At 40.1% G+C, this 18,877-nt stretch overlaps 1 protein-coding gene across 4 annotated transcripts in view; it reads right to left on the bottom strand.

Annotated features, from left to right (window-relative positions):
• Positions 1 to 18,877, bottom strand: part of AASS (aminoadipate-semialdehyde synthase) — an 80,520-nt gene that overhangs the window by 50,632 nt on the left and 11,011 nt on the right. For 3 of the 4 annotated variants that reach the window (XM_070369321.1, XM_070369322.1, XM_070369320.1), the window contains exons 3-12: positions 17,360 to 17,536; positions 14,540 to 14,624; positions 11,350 to 11,417; positions 11,093 to 11,239; positions 9,229 to 9,307; positions 8,968 to 9,095; positions 7,958 to 8,000; positions 7,440 to 7,602; positions 4,004 to 4,126; positions 3,506 to 3,617 (exon numbers count right to left, since the gene is read on the bottom strand). In XM_070369321.1, the coding sequence (XP_070225422.1) occupies positions 3,506 to 3,617; positions 4,004 to 4,126; positions 7,440 to 7,602; positions 7,958 to 8,000; positions 8,968 to 9,095; positions 9,229 to 9,307; positions 11,093 to 11,239; positions 11,350 to 11,417; positions 14,540 to 14,624; positions 17,360 to 17,536 (1,125 nt within the window). The remainder of the gene's footprint in view (positions 1 to 3,505; positions 3,618 to 4,003; positions 4,127 to 7,439; positions 7,603 to 7,957; positions 8,001 to 8,967; positions 9,096 to 9,228; positions 9,308 to 11,092; positions 11,240 to 11,349; positions 11,418 to 14,539; positions 14,625 to 17,359; positions 17,537 to 18,877) is intronic. The other variant, XM_005894415.2, reaches the window with a different exon arrangement.

Genomic DNA, 18,877 nt, shown 5'->3' with positions numbered 1-18,877 from the left:
GGGAACAGCAACTATTGAACCCATGTGCCCTCAAACGCATGCTCCACGAGAGAAGCCACAGCAATAAGAAGCCTTCACACTGCAATGAAGAGGAGCCCCTGCTTGCGGCAACTAGAGAAAAGCCCTCACAGCAACCAAGACCCAGCACAGCCAAAAATAAATAAAATTATATTTTTTAAAAAAGGAAAGAAAGCCAAAGGCTCAGCAACAGCTCTTCTAGCTATTCCAAGACTCTGCTGGAGTCAAGTTGATCTAATCAATGCATTATGACTGAGGGGTTCTATTTCAGGTAGGGACGAAGTGCTAACTATCCCTTCTATACATCACAGCTATAAACTCTGGACAAAATACAAGCAAAACTAACTACATGACAGTTTCAGAGAATGAAGAAGAGCAGGCGGTTTGGGGAGAGTGTCAAAACTCGGAAGAAATAATCAGTGCTGAAATTGAGTGTGCTGTCCTTTTGGTATTGCCCTGAGGAGGGGCCGTGTGCTGTGAGGAAGTAGAAACAGGCAGCAAGCTTACTGACTTTCTGGTGTAAGGGAACAGGAACGAAACCCTGGGCACCACAGCCTGCTCCAGAATGTGAGCGGGAAATGCCAGAAATGACAGACTCAGATAAAAGTGAAGCCCAGCTTCCATGTCAGCTCTGGGTCGAGTCTGGAAGGACTGAGCATGCGCAGGTCAGACGACAAGCAGCCCAGAAAGGATGAAAAAGCTGAACTTTTACTTGAGATACCTGTCTCAGGTGAGACAGAGTTTTCAGTTTAAGTCTAGCCTCATTAATTGCCTGCTTAAAAAAAAAAAAAAAAAAAAAAGCCAAATAAACCAAACAAAATCAACACTTTACAGAGAAATGTAACAATCTGGAATTTCCACAGCGTGAGTCTTCACTGGATCCACAGTGTACTTCAAAATTATTCAGCTTAAGAAAATCAGAAAACTATGACCCGACTCATTCTCAGGGGAAAAGACAATCACTATATTTCAAGCTGAAGTTTACCCAGAATTTTGGAAATAACAGGTAGACCGTAGAGTGGCTTTTACAACTCTGCTCCATGTGATAAGGAAAACTACACTCAAGATAAATCAAAAGAAATTCTCAGGAGAAAAAAAAAAGAAATTTTAGAACTGCAAAAAAGAAAATCTGAAATAAAAAACTCATGTAAAGGGCTAATGAAAGTTATTGATTCTTCAGGGAAATGATCCCAGAGGGAAATGAATGAGCATCACTGCAAATAGTAAACGTCTGGGTAAATTACTTTTAAAATATATATATATGTGCCTTTCAGCCACTTAGACATTTACAGTTACAGAATGTTAGAACTGGAGGGACCATTAAGATTATGTATTATCAGGACTTCCCTATGGTCCAGTGGTTAAGAATCCGCCTGCCAATGAGGAAGACGGGGGTTTAATCCCTGGTCAGGGAAGATCCCACATGCCACAGAGCAACTAAGCCCGAGCGCCACAACTAGAGAAGCCCACATGCCCTAGATCCTGTGCTCTGCAACGAGAGAAGCCCCTGCAGTGACGAACCGGAGCACTGCAACTAGAGAGTGGCCCCTGCTCACTACAGCCAGAGAAAGCCGGACACAGCGACGAAGAGCCAAAAAGGAAAAAGAATAACGGCAAATAAATTTTAAAAATATTTTTAAAATTAAATATCATTTTATAGGTAAAATATCCGAGGTGCAGAAAGCAAGTGAGTGCCTGGCTCAAGGCCATAAAACAAGTTGACATCTCCAGTAAAATTTGACATTTGTACTATCCTTTCTCAAGCTACTTGAACTCCTCAGAGTCAATTCCAGACACAGCTCAGGTCCAGCACCAGATGCGTCAGCAACCCTTCTCAGCCTTCACTTCTTCGTGTGCCTCAGTTCTCTAATCAGTAAAATAGGTTGATAATGGTACCTACCTGAGAGGGTGATCATGAGTATTTAAAAATTAAAATATATTAAGTAATCTGGGGACATCGCTCGTGGCCCAGTGGTTAAGAGTCCACCTTGCAATACAGGGGATGTGGGTTCAATCCTTAGTTGGGGAACTAAGATCTCACATGCCACACAGCAACTAGGCCCTTGAGCTGCAGCTAGACAGCTCGCGTGCTGCAAGTGCTGAGCCTGGGCGCTCCAGAGCAACTAGAAGGCTGATGCGCTGCAACAAAGGATTCCCGTGATGCACCCAAGACCCGATGCAGCCAAATAAACAACCTGAACACTGTCTAGAACATAGTAAGTGCTGTATAATATTGTTTCCAACCATAATAATGCCCGCTACCTGCATTTTCTAAAGCCTGTTATATCTCCCTGCTGACATATTCCAGGAGGAAAAATAAAGGGTCAAAATAGAATAGTAAGTGAAAGAAGATAGACTGGAAGCTGCACGTATTCAGGCCACATTACCTACTGCCCCATCTTAGTTTGAGAGCTCCTGGGTGAAACTGGATGAAAAGCACGAGAGCCACTCTTCAGACCTTTGGAACCTTGCCAGAGGCAGACAACCATCAGCAACAGAAATAAAGCATGATGGGTGTGAATGTTTAGGATAAATAATGAAACAAGAAAGCCTTTTTCTAACAGAGAAAGTGGAATTTAGATAACACAATACTGGGACTTCCTGGTAGTCCCATGACTAAGACTCTGCTCCCAAAGCAGGGGCCAGGATTCGATCCCTGCTCAGAGAACTCGATCCCACATGCCTGCAGCTAAAGATCCTGCATGCCACAACTAAGACCTGGCAGAGCCCAATAAATAAATAATAAAGGTAAATTCTTTTTTAAAAAATAGATAAACCCAGTATTTCAACAATCACTGATCACAGTGAATAATACATGACTAGAACATAGGCTGTCATTTAACTAAGCATTACTGATTAAACTCCAACAAAATATTCCATTTCTGATTTTTCAAATCCATGGCGCAGTGGTAAAGAATCCTCCTGCCAGTGCAGGAGATACAGGAGACATGGCTTCAATCCCTGGGTCAGGAAGATCTTCTGGAGCAGGAAATGGCAACCCACCCCAGTATTCTTGCCAGGAAAATCCCATGGACAGAAGACTCTGGTGGGCTACAATCCATAGGGTCAAAAAGAGTCGGACACAACTGAGTGACTGAGCGCACACATACACACACACACACACACACACACACATCCAGTCACAGTACAGTAAGAACGCCCCAATATGAAGTGATCTAGAAAGCAGAAGAAAAGTGGAAATAAAGTAAACCTCATCTCCAATGTCAGGAACATTCTTAATAAAGTATGCATAATGAGAGGCAAATGCAATTGTAATGAAGCATGATGGCAGTTACAAAATAACATTTCCCATGAAACAAGTAAGCAGAATGGGTGAAATAAGAGTGTCAGTAAGTGCTTTGGGGAAGGGCTGGCATTTCATTTTACAACAGATTTCTTAGATACAGAAGACCAGAACATTCATAAGATCACTCCAAAGTTCTACTTATAGCCACAGAGATGTTGCTGATGCTACCAGTCCACTTACCATTTCTTCAACATAAGGGTAAAGCATGTCTCCAAAGTATTCTGTAGATTCAATTGGAAGCTGTGCTGGCAAATTGTCAATGGAACACATCAGAATCCCAGAGCCTTCCACACTAGGAGAAGCAACATGTTTCATTCAGATGGACAAAATTTATGTGTAAGTTCTAACTTTTCCAGATGTCTGCTTTATTATATATTTGTAATTTTGTGCCATGGTATATAAGAAAATAAACAAGCCTTTTCAAACAAAAGGCTTTCCCTTCTTCAGCAACCCATTTTGAAATGCAGTACATATATATGTGTGTGTGTGCATTTAAGTGCTCAAATTTGTATGTGGTTTTTCCACCAAGTTTTTAAATATATTGGAGCATATCTCTGGAAACTTGCATTGTTGTTGTGCTCAGTCACTCAGTGTGGGTATTTTAGAGTAGTGTATAAAAGGAAGTAAATGATATATAGTTATGTATCTCTCCCAATCTAACAGCTTTAGCAAACTCACCTGTCATGAATAATATGCTGATCTGCATCATACATGCAAAAGGGACGCTCTATGGTCGTACACTCAGTCATAAACTCAATGGATCCTCCTGTGTCCGCTGAAATGTCACATATTGCCACAAGTCTGTAAATAACATCAATACTTAGATGAGAGCATGGATCTCTGGAGTTTCCAACAGAATTAAAAATGAATAAAAATGAAAAGTGCTTAGAAATTTTTTAAAGTAGGTGGCAAATATTTCTAAGGCTCTTAGCTCTTTTTCCTATGGCTCACTGTTCAGGAAACAGATCTTCTGGGATACAGAGAATCTTCCTGATAGGAGTTTTAGTCACCACAAGCAAAAAGAAAAAGAGGAAGAGGAAGACAGGAAACGAAAAGAGATGAAACAAAAAGGAAAAATCCCTTCCCCATAAACACTGCTATATATAAAATAGATAACTAGTAAGGACTTATTGTACCATGGGAACTCTACTTATTACTCTGTAATGGCCTACAGGGAAAAGAACCTAAAAATGAGTGGATATAGATATGTGGGCTTCCCTGGTGGCTCAGCAACAGAGAACCTGCCTGCAATGCAGGAACCACAGGAGACATGGGTCCAATCCCTGGGTCAGGAAGATCCCCTAGAGGAGGGCATGGCAGCCCACTCCAGTATTCTTGTCTGGAGAATCCCATGGACAGAGGAGCCTGAAGGGCTATAGTCCAGAGTCACAAAGGGTTGGACAGGACTGAAGTGACTTAGCACGTATGCACACATATGTATTGTATAACTGGTTCACTTGCTGTACACCTGACGCCAACACAACATTGTAAATCAGCTATGCTTAGTCACTCAGTCATATATGACTCTTTGCAACCCCATGGACTGTAGCCCGCCAGGCTCCTCTGTCCATGCAATTTTTTTTTTCCAGGCAAGAATACTGGAGTGGGCTGCCATTTCCTCCTCCAGGGGATTTTCTCGACCCAGGGATAGAACCCATGTCTCCTGTATCCTGCATTGCAGGCGGATCAACTATACTCAATAAAAAGATTTTTTTTTAAAAGCTTTCCTGGAGAAATTACTGACAACAGCCTAAAGCTGAACTCCTTAGTTAACTTTAAACAACTTAGATTTTTCAATTGCACTACCTCCACCCTGCTTAATAGTGTATAATTTTACATGTTAATACATGGAAATCTCTGAAATTATGAACAAAAGTTTCAGCCCAGGATTAGAAATCTTTTAGAGGTTGGCCACAATTTTCCTGCCCAGTCTCTAGTTTCCAACTGCCCATATAAACCCTATCCTAGGGCTAGACTATCCCACTCACTGTCTTAAATTGTGCTTTGGTGTTTCCATATTTATCAAACACCAAGCCTGTGACTTGAAATCCTTGTTCTTACTCCTCTCTAAAGACTTTGCCAAGCCCATACCCCCTCCCACTTTCTTCTAAACTCCTCTGATGTTGACTGCTCCCAGCATTACCGTGGCATTTACCTGATGCCAGTTACATGCATGAGGGTAACAGTCATATTTTTTCTTTATCACTCAGCTTAGCACAGTGCCAGGAAGACCAGGTGCTCCACAAATATGTATGGATTACTTAATTTATTCAACATTAGTTATTAATTGAATGAACTTTGTACTTCAAACAACATACTGGATATCTGTGGTCAAGACAAATAGGGCCCTTATCCTTAAGGAGATTAAGTTCTACTAAGGCAGGAAAAATCATAAATACAAGAAAATTTAAAATCATAAACAAAAGAATTTCAGGGGGAAAAACAGTAACAAACTGATGAGAGATGGGAATGGGGAAGCAAGTACAGACCTCTCTGAGGAGTTTAATTTTGAGCTACATGTGGATTCATAGAAGTTAAGAGAAGAGAATTTCAAGAAGGAGGGAAGGAAATAGACTCATAGACACAGAAAACAAATTTAGGGTTACCAATGGGCACAGCAGGTGAGGGAGGGATAAATTAGGAGTTTGGGATTAATAGATACACACTACTATATATAGAATAGATTTTTTAAAAGGACCTACTGTATAGCACAGGGAACTATATTTAGTATCTTATTATAACCTATAATGGAAAAGATTCTGAAATAGAATATATATATATATTATATATATATATAAACTGAATTACTGTGCTTACACCTGAAACTAACATGGCATTGTAAATCAACTATGCTTCAATAAAAAATAAACTGGCTGCCTAGGGCAAAAAGAAAGAAAGAAAGAAAGAAAAAGAAACCTTGTTATATCAGTTCTCCCTAACATGTTATCACAGAGTTCAGTGATCACTTAACACAGATCACTTAAGCCCAGAACACTTTTTCTAACTTTGGGGATGTTGCTTTATACATATGTATAACTGAATTACTTTGCTGTACACTTGAAACTAACAACATTGTAAATCATTATACTTCAATTTAAAAAAAAGAGACAGAGAGAGAGAAGGTTAACTGTCAAATATTGCCAGGATATTAAGTAAGGTGGAAGAAGCACAAGCTGGACTCAAGATTGCCAGGAGAAATATCAATAACCTCAGATATGCAGATGACACCACTCTTATGGCAGAAAGTGAAGAGGAACTAAAAAGCCTCATGATGAAAGTGAAAGAGGAGACTGAAAAAGTTGGCTTAAAGCTCAACATTCAGAAAACTAAGATCATGGCATCTGGTCCCATCACTTCATGGCAAATAGATGGGGAAACAGTGGAAACAGTGGCAGACTTTATTTTTGGGGGGCTCCAAAATCACTGCAGATGGTGATTGAAGCCATGAAATTAAAAGACGCTTGCTGCTTGGAAGGAAAGTTATGACCAACCTAGATAGCATATTCAAAAGCGGAGACATTATTTTGTCAACAAAGGTCCGTCTAGTCAAGGCTATGGTTTTCCCAGTAGTCATGCATGGATGTGAGAGTTGAACTGTGAAGAAAGCTGAGCACAGAAGAATTGATGCTTTTGAACTGTGGTGTTGGAGAAGACTCTTGAGAGTCCCTTGGACTGCAAGGAGATCCAACCAGTCCATTCTAAAGGAGATCAGTCCTGGGTATTCATTGGAAGGACTGATGCTAAAGCTGAAACTCCAGTACTTTGGCCACCTCATGAGAAGAGTTGACTCACTGGAAAAGACTCTGATGCTGGGAGGGATTGGGGGCAGGAGGAGAAGGGGACGACAGAGGATGAGATGGCTGGATGGCATCACCAACTCGATGGACATGGGTTTGGGTGAACTCTGGGAGTTGGTGATGGACAGGGAGGCCTGGCGTGCTGCAATTCATGGGGGTCGCAAAGAGTCTGACACGACTGAGCGACTGAACTGAACTGAACTGAAGGCAGACAACCAGTTACTAACAGTCAAGTCCTGTGCTATTTGGATCCCTGTGTGTGATACTCTCCCAGTGGGCCTGCTGCTGAACACTGCTGTCATTGCTGAAGTCCTTACTTGTGTGGCAATGCAGGGCAGCCTTCAACACCAGCAACTGGGGACTTGCCTGGAGCCAGGAGACTCTGAGCATCTTGGCGGGTGAGTAGACGAGGGGTGTTCTGTTCCCAGTAGATCCCGTTAATTAAACAAGTTGTATAGGGTGCAATCTGGAAAGGAAATCCTAAGTTCAACAAGATAGGAAATAGCCCTTTTCAGTGCAGTGTGTTGAAAGAGAACTATCAGTAAAATTCATGAGAAACAACATTACCTCTAACTGACTTTGTTATTTGCCAAGTCAGTGGCTACATTTTGAAGGAAAGGCAATAAATATCCACCCAGATTTTGGTGGAGAACTACCTCATAGAAAAACATATGAACATAAATATAATCAATATCAGTGTTCTACAATATACTGCATAGCCGATAAAAGAGAAATAGAAATTTAAGCAACCAAGTGTTCTATTTCCAGCTCAGCCTCTAGTAGAGTATGATCTAAAGCATTCTACCTCAACTTCCCTGGGTTCTGTTTTCCTTACCTGCCAGATGGGGATAATATGTACCCCATTCCTCAACGGAATGCTGTGAAGATTAAATCAGATAACATCTGTAAGCTCCAATGGACAAATGTGCAACATGCATGCATACATGATAACTAGGTCATTATAAGTTTTAGGATGCATCCAATCACCAATACTTCTGTGATTGGGGAAAAGAGAAGGGATGGAAATTTACTAGGTTCAAAATTTTTCAATTTAAAACTAGTTTTTATAATTCCTGTTTCTCAAGCATCTCAAGCATTCTCAAGGTGCAGGTAAAGGTCCTTCTTCTATAACATGCTTTACATGTTATAACACTGAATTTCATACCAAAATCTATAAATGCTATATTTGTCCAAACATTTAAAATTATTTAAAACCTGCCTTTCCACAATAGGTGCATGCATTTTTGTTGGCTAATTTTGAGGAGGATGAATGCATAACCAATGACTACAGAGCACACATATATTATCCCTTTTACAAGATGAGACCATCGTGTCCCCAGCAGAAGGATGTGAATTGGAAGTAACTTTTGTACAGTGGAGACCATACTATTTCACACTGGTTCCCTGTAATCAAAATGTATTTCAAGATGGCTGGCAGAGATTATGATTGCAACTTGTGGTCATAGAAATGATGGACCAATGTTGAAATCAAAACTCATCCACATTGTGCTTTGTCCAAGTACTAACTCACGATAAATACAGAAAACAGTAACCCACAGGAAATGGTTTAGAGCTATTAAGCATGTGCAGACCTCAAGTAGAAAGAGAGTCAGTGAAGAAAAGGGCACACCCACAGAAGCCACAAAGTTACCAGGCAAAGGCCACTCCAAACATCAATAAAAGCCAACAATTCCTAAGAACAACTCATAATACCCAAAGGACTCACAACAAATCAACACGGGGAACTGAAAATCAAGGTACACATTCACAATTTCTCGCCTTAAAAACAGCCCTAACTATAGTGTATCATGAGCAAGTAACTCAAAAGCTAGGTCTGATACTCACATCAGTATTAAAACGGCTAATGTAGCGCTCGGGGTATTTGTCATACTCTACAGGGTCATATACACCATCTGTTTTCCTGACAAGATGATGATGGCGACTTAACACTGTCCCGTACACTTTTCTCAGGTCTTGCAGAGGAGAAAGAAATTAGTAAAGTGGGTCACAAGTGATATAGGTTTATGATGATAAAATATTATAATGCACAAACTGTTAAAAACAGTCAAAGATACATATAGTCACTCTCTCTTCCCCCCTCCTCACCTCCATTTTGGGAAACTTCTTTTAATTCATGTGGCTCCACATACTCACAAGGTAATTCATTGAAGATTTCTTGGGCTCCCTGTAAATAATGCATGAGTAAACATTTTAAAATCAATTGGAAAAGAGCCAATATGTTTTCCTCATTTCCTCAAAAGGCTCCAACTCACTTTCCCCACAATTACAAGCTCTACCTGCCCTGCCTTGCAGCTGGGACCACAACAGGAAAGTACGGAGGAGCTTCTTGCATACAGCCTGCAAACCATTTAAACACCACTCATTGGAGGGGGGGATTCCCAGGTGGCTCACTGGGTAAAAGAAAACACTGCAGTACAGGAGACACGGGAGATGTGGGTCCGCTCCCTGGGTCGGGAAGATCACCTGAAGGAGGCAACTGGAGGCAACTCACTCCAGTATTCTTACCTGGAGAATCTCACAGACAGAGAAGGCTGGCAGGCTATGGTCCATCGGCTCACAAAGAGCTGGACACAATTGAAGGGACTGAGCACGCACGCATGCATGTTGGGCTTTAATTTTTTACTTAAAGTTATTCAGCACAGACACAAAAGTGTTTAGAATTGAGAGTACAATAAAAATATTTCTATTTAACTTTTGTTCCATTGCAGAAATTATTTGAAGTGGGGAAACTGTATTTCCTAAAAAAAAAAAAAAAAATCACATGACTATCTCACAGTATACTATAGCGATGTCCTGTTTGTAAAACAGTCTCATGGAAGAAAGATCTATTTTACAATTATAAGTTTCTCTGCTGCTGCTGCTGCTAGGTCGCTTCAGTCATGTCTGACTCTGTGCGACCCCATAGACGGCAGCCCACCAGGCTCCCCTGTCCCTGGGATTCTCCAGGCAAGAACACTGGAGTGGGTTGCCATTTCCTTCTCCAATGCATGAAAGTGAAAAGGGAAAGTGAAGTCGCTCAGTCGTGTCCAACTCTAGCGACCCCATGGACTGCAGCCCACCAGGCTCCTCCATCCATGGGGTTTTCCAGGCAAGAGTTCTGGAGTGGGGTGCCATTGCCTTCTCCAAACTAATAAGACTAGAACTGTTATTTTCTTCCTTCTGGGGTAGTTTTGAGAATGCATTTGTGATCCCCTAGAGAAACTTATCGGAGAAGGCAATGACACCCCACTCCAGTACTCTTGCCTGGAAAATCCCATGGATGGAGGAGCCTGGTAGGCTTCGGTCCTTGGGGTCACTAAGAGTCGGACACAACTGAGTGACTTCACTTTCACTTTTCACTTTTCACTTTCATGCATTGGAGAAGGAAATGGCAACCCACTCCAGTGTCCTTGCCTGGAGAATCCCAGGGACGGGGGAGCCTTGTGGGCTGCGGTCTCTAGGGTCGCACAGAGTCGGACACGACTGAAGTGACTTAGCATAGCATAGCACAGCATAGTCTTATTAATTATAAGACTTATAACTATAGTTATAGGTTATAAGACTTATTAATTATGACATAATTATAGCTATAAGACTTATTCTAGTCTTGAATTAAGTTTCTTAGCATCTCATCTTGGGGTTACTTCTAAATTTTGGGACATCTCAGACTGAGGTAAAATAGAGCACCCTAAGAACAGAACTTTTCACTGCAAGGAATTATCTGTCTAAAAAGAAAAGAAAAAGCATTCAAAGCCCCTGACAGCTTGGAATCAACTAAAAGCAAAAAGAGTAAGTTTGGACCAGTACTGTTCTTTACTACAGGAAAAGTTCATAGGTAAGAAAAGTACCAAGAATAGAATGCCCAGTCATGGAAAAGAAAGGCTCTGAAGCATCAACAAAATGCCCACATCCTTCAGGTTAGTGCCCGAGTTCCAGACTGCTTTACGGAAAGAAGACAATTGGAATTTACCTTAGATACATTACCAGTCCCTGTGAACACAAATGTTAAGGGCCCTATTGACTTCGGCATCAAACCCAGAGATATTTCATAGCCAGCATCGCGGACAGCTTGCACAGCCTGACCACTGTTCCTGTAGTTATGAGCCATGCCAATGTGCTGCAAACAAGCATATGTGATTCACATTAGTTGACCACCCATGACACGTTTCTATGTTTAAAATGTGACGTGTTTAAAAAAAAAAAAATGAGACACAATAAACATCTCACCATAAAAGGTGTGTGATGTCCCAAAGCAAGGAGCCTTAAACCCATCCCATGAAGAATGTTGATTATTCCTGTTGCAGAATCAGACCGACAGAAAGACGGTTAGTTAGGAGAACTGGAAACTCTTCTCTCTGCCAGTTCTCCAACCTGCTCCATGCCCTGAGGAAGCATGGACCACAGCATCTCAGGTTTGGAAGGGGCCCTAGAAGTTATCTATCCATTCCCTCAAATTTCTGCCATCAAAAGTATTAACCCAGCTGCACCCACCTCCTGTCCCCTCCACTTCCAATCCTGCTAAAATGGAAAGAGTGTGCCTCTTCTTCTCTAAGGTTAATCTTTCCACCTTTGCTCCAGATCCCATCCTTCCTGTCTCACTCAGGAATTTACTCTGGAATTATGTCCTCTTTCTAACCCTCTCATATTGGTTAATTCTTAACATTTAAACACACCTCCATTTCTCGGGTACCAAAAACAAATGAACATGTGGAAAACAAAGTCACCATTAACCTTATGACCCCTCCTCCCACCCTCAGCTATTTCAGTGACCTACACAGCTAAACTCGGTGGACACTTTGCAGACCTTGACTTACTTGTCAGAGGCATTTGGCAATGTGTACTTAGTCACTCAGTTGTGTCTGACTCTTTGTGACCCCATGGACTGTACCCAGCCAGGCTCCTCTCTCCATGGGGATTCTCCAGGCCAGAATACTGCAGTGGGTAGCCTTTCCCTTCTCCAGGGGATCTTCCCAACCCAGGGATCGAACCCAGGTCTCCTGCATTGCAGGCGGATTCTTTAGTCTGAGCCACCAGGGAAGCCCAAGAATACTGGAGTATGTAGACTATCCCTTCTCCAGGGGAACTTCCAGACCGAGGAATCATACTGGGGTCTCTTGCACGGCAGGCAGATTATAGAGCTTCTTTTTGTTGGAACTCTCTTCCCTCAGCGTGCCTGGCTTGAACACACCATCACCCTAAATTTCTTCATGCTCCTCTTTGCATGCCTATTCTTTGTATATTAGTGTCCCCTGCCCCTTGCTTAACACTGTCACCCCCAGGATTTTGTTCTAGGCTCTCTTCTCTTCAACCTCTACATTTTTATTTTCCTGAGCTAAACTCATTCATTCCTAAATTTCAGGTATTCTCTGTATGCTGATGACTACAAGTCTATCTCTAACACAGATATTTTATTTCAAGACCCAGTCAACTACCTCATGGATTTCTCATTTTGGATGTCCTTCAATAGCAAAAACTTAGCATGCCCGTAGTGAGGACCTCAGCATCCGTTCTCCCCTTCTTCTTTCTTGGAAGAGAACTTTCCCTCTCCATATCTCTGACAAATTTTCTTTGATCTTTTTTCTGATGTTTACTTTTAAGGAATAATTTATATACTATAGATCACACCAATTTAAAGTCTAAACTTTGTTAACCGTTAACAAATGTACACACCCATCTTCCCACCAACCTAATTAAGATATAGGCTACTCCCATCAACCAGTCAATCCTCCCCAAGCTTTGGTTCCGAACAACTGATTCTATTTCTGTCTGTGTAGCATAGTTTCTTCTACAGTTGCACATAAATGAAATTTTAAATATTTATTATTCTTTCATCTGTCTTACTCTTACTCAGAATAATGCTTTTGAGATTCATGCATACTTTGTGTGTATAAGAAGTTTGCTTCTTTTTATTGCTGAGGAGTGTTCCATTCTATGGCTATACTGCAATTTATTTATCCATTCCTCTGCTGATTGCCTGGGCTATTACGAATGAAGCTACTACAAATAATTCTTTACAAATAATAATTTGCTTCTCTTGACAAATGCCTATAATGTATTTTGTACATTGATATTCAAGAATTTTATTTCTTCGTGAGTTGTGTCTTGCAAGGATTTGCCTATTTTGTCAACATTGTCGTATTTATTGGCCTATCCATAATATTCCCTTATCCTTTTAAAATCTGTGACGTATATAGTGATAATTCCTGTTGTATTCCTAATATTGCTTTTTTGAAATGTGGCTTCTCTGCCTCTTTTCTTAAAAATTAATCTAACTGGAAGTTTATAAAATTTACTGATTTTTTTTTTTAAATAACCAGCTTTTAGTTTTTGCTTTCTTCTTTTCTAATAAAAGCATTAAATGCTATAAATTTCCTTCTAAACAGCATTTTACCTGCATTCAACAAATTTTTGTGTGCTGTTTTAATTCTTCATTCAATTAAAAATATTTCCTAATTTTTCCTGTGAGATCTTCTGCACTCATGAATTATTTTTAAAAACGTGGTTTATCTTCCAAATATTGGAAATTTTCTAGATATCTTTGCATTATAATACCAAAGTCAATTTTATTATAGTCAGAGTACATACTCTATGGTTTTTAAACTTTTGAATTTATTGAGGATTGTTTTGTGACCCAGCACATGGCCCATCTAGGTAGATGTTCCACATGACCTGAAAGGAATGTTTATTCTGTTCTGCAAGTTGCTAGGTGGAATGCTGGGTGCACAAGAACTGTCGCTGATGTCACGGTGGTTGATAGTGCTGTGTGTTCCGTACCTTACAAATTTTCTGTCTACTTATTCTGACAATCACAGACCTTCAAGTAGTCTGCTGCTGCTGCTAAGTCGCTTCAGTCGTGTCCGACTCTGTGTGACCCCATAGATGGCAGCCCACCAGGCTCCTCCGTCCCTGGGATTCTCCAGGCAAGAACACTGGAGTGGGTTGCCATTTCCTTCTCCAATGAATGAAAGTGAAAAGTGACAGTGAAGTCGTGTCCGACTCCTAGTGACCCCATGAACTGCAGCCTACAAGGCTCCTCCGTCCATGGGATTTTCCAGACAAGAGTATTGGAGTGGGGTGCCATTGCCTTCTCCGATCTCCACATCTTACCTCTCCCATTTCACCCTTTCTTCCATCCTTCAAATTTCTCATCACCAGACTGACCTCTCTTTCCAGCTCCCAAACAGAAAAATTCCAAGCCTAACCATAGCTGTTGTCCTTCTCTCTGTTCCTTTTCTTTATCTCTGTAATAAATGTAGTGTCTCATTTTATTCCCCCGATATTCATCATCCTTACTCACACTCCCCCATGTTTATTTTTATTGGTGGAAATGAACACTCCCATCCCCTTGCCACAGAAAAAACAGTTACTTTTCAGGAAAATTTAGAAAGTGAGCGATGTAACAGCCTTGGATACCTACCTGCCACACCTGCCCACTGTCCGAATGCCACCACCCGTATTCCTCTATGATCCACCATTTTCTCATAATCAATAAGTCGGATTTCCTGAAGAAATGATAAAAAATTTCTAAATCATCCAGCTTAATTTCAGTGGGTAGAACACATATATGAGCAAGTGGGTATTTCACATTTTTCCCTCTTATAAAATATATCTTGACTTGCTAACAGAAGTTACCATGAGGTGCACCATGAAACATTTAGAAAATGCTGGGTCACAAACCAAGGATAGGTTTGTGATGAGAAATGAAAGAATGCTCCTAGCAGGATGCTAATGCCCCTTGATGGCAGGCAATAAAATAACAAAGGCATGATATCTTTTAACTTTTAGCCCAGCACCATCAACCAATATTTCTACATAATGCCCCACTCATCCTCACATCCTTCCCTCTAGTCTCAAAAACAAGTCCTTCCTGAGACTAATCCCTGTGAGCTAGATCCCAACTTTTTTCTGTGTCTTCCAAGACCACTCTTGAACTTATTCTCTTTACTGCATTGTCTCTCTTTACTATGTTCCTTCCCCTCAGCCATTCTAAATATGCCCAAGTCTCCCTTATACCTTAAAAACGACAACAAAACACCCTCTCAAGTCCATACACGCAAATCTATCTCATTCTCTCTCTTCCTCTTCTTCTCTCTCCTTCTGACTCTCTTAGTATCTCTTTCTCTTTCTCTCTGTTTTCTCTCTCCAGGCTTTCACAAGCAAGCTTTATTTAAAAAATAAAACAAGCTGCTTGTTTTTCACTTCCTCATTTTCACTAAAATCATATCCTTCCCCTTTCCTTTCCCTCCAAGAAAAGGAATCTTCCCTTTCTCTTTCTCTTGGAAATCCTCTATTAATTCATACTTAAAAGCTACTAACACATTGTAATTATAGAATGTCTTAAATACTCTATTTCCTCAAAGATAATATAATTTTTACCATGTCCATGTATTTAAGAATATTTAATATTCATCCAACTCCAAGTCATTTGTTACAAAAATGTTGCCCAAAAGCAGCCCTGCTGGGTCTGTTTTCATTAATTTTCTTGAAATGAACAAAAGTTCATACAACCCAAAAAAAAAGTTTCTGAAGTACTTTTTGAGCAGTTTATCTGCTTAACGTGAAACATTCTTAATATTTTCATTAATTAGTTTTTGAATTTGTTCTTTTGAAACACTGAAAATTAACTGTAGTCTCTGTTTAGTGAATTTGAAAAGAGTAAGAATGTATTCTGGATACCTATATAAAATACATTTTCCTCTACTGCTTTTACTGTTCATGAAATTCTCCTGTCCTCTGCCTACTGTCAAATGCTAGTCTAGTTTCTAAGGGCCTAATATCTTTACTCCAGGACTTAGACCTTGGACTTCTCTATCCACACTTACTCCCTGTCCTCATCCAATCTCATGGCTTTAGATACCTTCTAGTCTCTGACAACTGTGTATCAGGAGGAGCTGGCTTCCTGAACTACAGATCACATTCAGTGGCCCACTCAGCTTCTCCCCTTCAATGTCTAATGGACAAATTAAACTCAACAGGCCCTAAACCCAACTCTCGATCCTTCCAAACAAGCCCGTTCCTCTGGCAGTGGCATCATCTCAATCTAAGGCAACTCCTTTAAGTTACTGAAACCAAAATCCGTTAAGAGTCAGCTCTGACTCCTCTCTTTCTCTCATAGTCCACACTCACTTCATCAGTGACTCCTGTGGGCTCAGACCTCTAAAATATACGCAGGTTTTGTCCATGTGTCACAACCTCTGCTTCTGCCACCTCCGTGCAAGCCACCATCATTGGCAGCCTAGCATCTGGACTAGTCCAGACTAACAGTCTTATTAATTTTGTTCTCCTCTCACTTCCAACTGTTATTCACACAGCAGGGCAGAAAAAGCATCTTAGAATATGATTTTCTCTAATCCTCTACTCAAAAAGACTGTCAGGGCTTTGTATTACTATTCTCTTAGCTTAGCAGACTTTGCCCCGATGGATATGGCTTGACCCTTCATCACCAAAGGTTTGCTCAGTTCCAACTTATCGATGAGGCTCTCTCTAGCCATCCTATTTAAACTAGCATTGTCATCTCCCCCTGTGCCCAGCACTCCTTTTTTCTACTGTATCATATTTACCTCCATTACATATATCACCAAGCAATGTATGAGGTGTCATTTATTTATCATTTGTCTCCTTCCACTCAAATATAAGCTCTGTTCATTGCAGTAATCAGTGTCAGACACAGTGTAGGCACTTGGTAAATACTTGCTGAGTGAATACTCTGTAATTTAAATAGATGCTAGTTTTTCCACAGTACTAATAATCTCAAAAAAGTTTTTTTCCCTTATGAATATGTAAAAATAAATGTAAAAATAGTCTCCAGTCCAGTTCTGGTACTACAGAGCATCCTCAGTCAATTTGCTTCACCTCTCTGGGCTCCATCTGAAAAATTAGGGTGGGTTGTATGATCCCTAAGGTTCTTTTCAGCTCTTAAATTCTACTCGGCTATATTTGACCAACTAACCTTATAAATTAATGATCATTTGGGACAAATGCTTCTATCATTCTTTCCATTTTAGAATACAAAAGGAATGAAATATGTTTGATTCTTCTTTTTATGACCCTGCCCTGCAGAGGAGCCCTAACAGCAGCAGAACTATTCAAGCACTATCTTACAGATCATCTTTCCTGTTGAGGTGAATAACATGATGTATTTCCTAGATGCTAAAAGAAAACTAAAACTCCGCTTGACAGTTAAAAGCAAAAAAAAAAGTTTCAGTGTTAACATTTATGAATATTGCCCACTAAATACCTGTTTTAGGATCTCATCCAGCAAACCCATATTGGCCTCCTGAGCCTTTATTGTGTGGGAGAAGAATGCATAAGTCTTCTTGGGCATTAATTTTTCCTCTGGCGGTCTTTTAACTCCCAAAATTAGACAAGCTTCAGAAATATCCTCTTGGAGAATGCCACCAGCTTTGACATATTCCTGGGAATGCAATTTTGATTGAAAGTTATTCCCCTGATTTGTTGTATTCATATTTTCTTTACCAAATAAATTTAGCAGTTAAAGACACAAACTTTTGAAAGAATAAAACATAAGGAACAAATAATGGGAAAACGACTTATAAAATTCTTACTTGCTGACTAAAGATGAATTTAACATGTTTGACTTTTGCAGCAAAAACAAAAATCAGAAAATTCAGCACATAATTTTATTTGAGAACAGTTGACTCATTGGAAAAGACTCTGATGCTGGGAGGGATTGGGGGCAGGAGGAGAAGGGGATGACAGAGGATGAGATGGCTGGATGGCATCACTGACTCGATGGACGTGAGTCTGAGTGAACTCCGGGAGTTGGTGATGGACAGGGAGGCCTGGTGTGCTGCGATTCATGGGGTCACAAAGAGTCGGACACGACTGAGCAACTGAACTGAACTGAATAGCCACTAACACACTAGAACACGTGATTTAAATATTCTTGTAAAATATATGTTTTTCAACAATGCTGTGAAACATGAAATGGTAATAGTAATTTATTGTTGTTATTGTTGTTTAGTCACTAAGTTGTGTTTGACTCTTTGCAATCCCACAGACAGGAGTCTGGCAGGCTCCTCTGTCTGCAGAATTTCCTAGGCAAGCATACTGGAGTGGGTTGCCATTTTCTTCTCCAGGGGATCCTCTTGATACAGGGATTGAACCCATGTCTCCTGCATTGGCAGGTGGATTCTTTATCACTGAGCCACCAGGGAAGCCCAGGAATTTATTTCTTTAGTATATTTTTAAAAGAAAGACATAAATCTGCAACATTTTCTTTTCTTTCTTTTTTGGGGAGTGGGGTTCAATTAGTATTTACTATTGTCCTACTCTGTACAGTGGATTGTGATAGAGATGAGATAAAACCCAAAGAAAGACAAACAAGCTTCCTCCTATAAAGGAGCTCACAAAATATTGTAGAAAGAATTAGAGGCACAATATATTAGGTTGAATTCAAAAGAATAGTATGATTATTCTTAATATGAATAATCATTACTTAATGATAATTAGTATGATTATTAATAATCTAAATGATATATTAATTTAACAGATATTGAGATAACTCTCAATGGAAATACAGAAATTTAAGTTAATCTAAAAGGCTGAGTTGGATTTGGAGGAACAGAGATAGGAAATACAAGGTGCTAATACCAGTAAGAGGCATTGAAGAAACACATACAAATATTGAGATGGGAAAGTAAGGAGATGTTTAGGGCATAATAAGTGAATCAATTTAGAAAAGTAGATTGAATATCATCATTGTGAATATGATCTTTGTTAAATAAAAATTATA

Source organism: Bos mutus, chromosome 4, assembly GCF_027580195.1.
Source record: "Bos mutus isolate GX-2022 chromosome 4, NWIPB_WYAK_1.1, whole genome shotgun sequence".
Taxonomy (NCBI): Eukaryota; Metazoa; Chordata; class Mammalia; order Artiodactyla; family Bovidae; genus Bos; species Bos mutus.
This window is presented reverse-complemented; position numbering and strand designations above follow the sequence as displayed.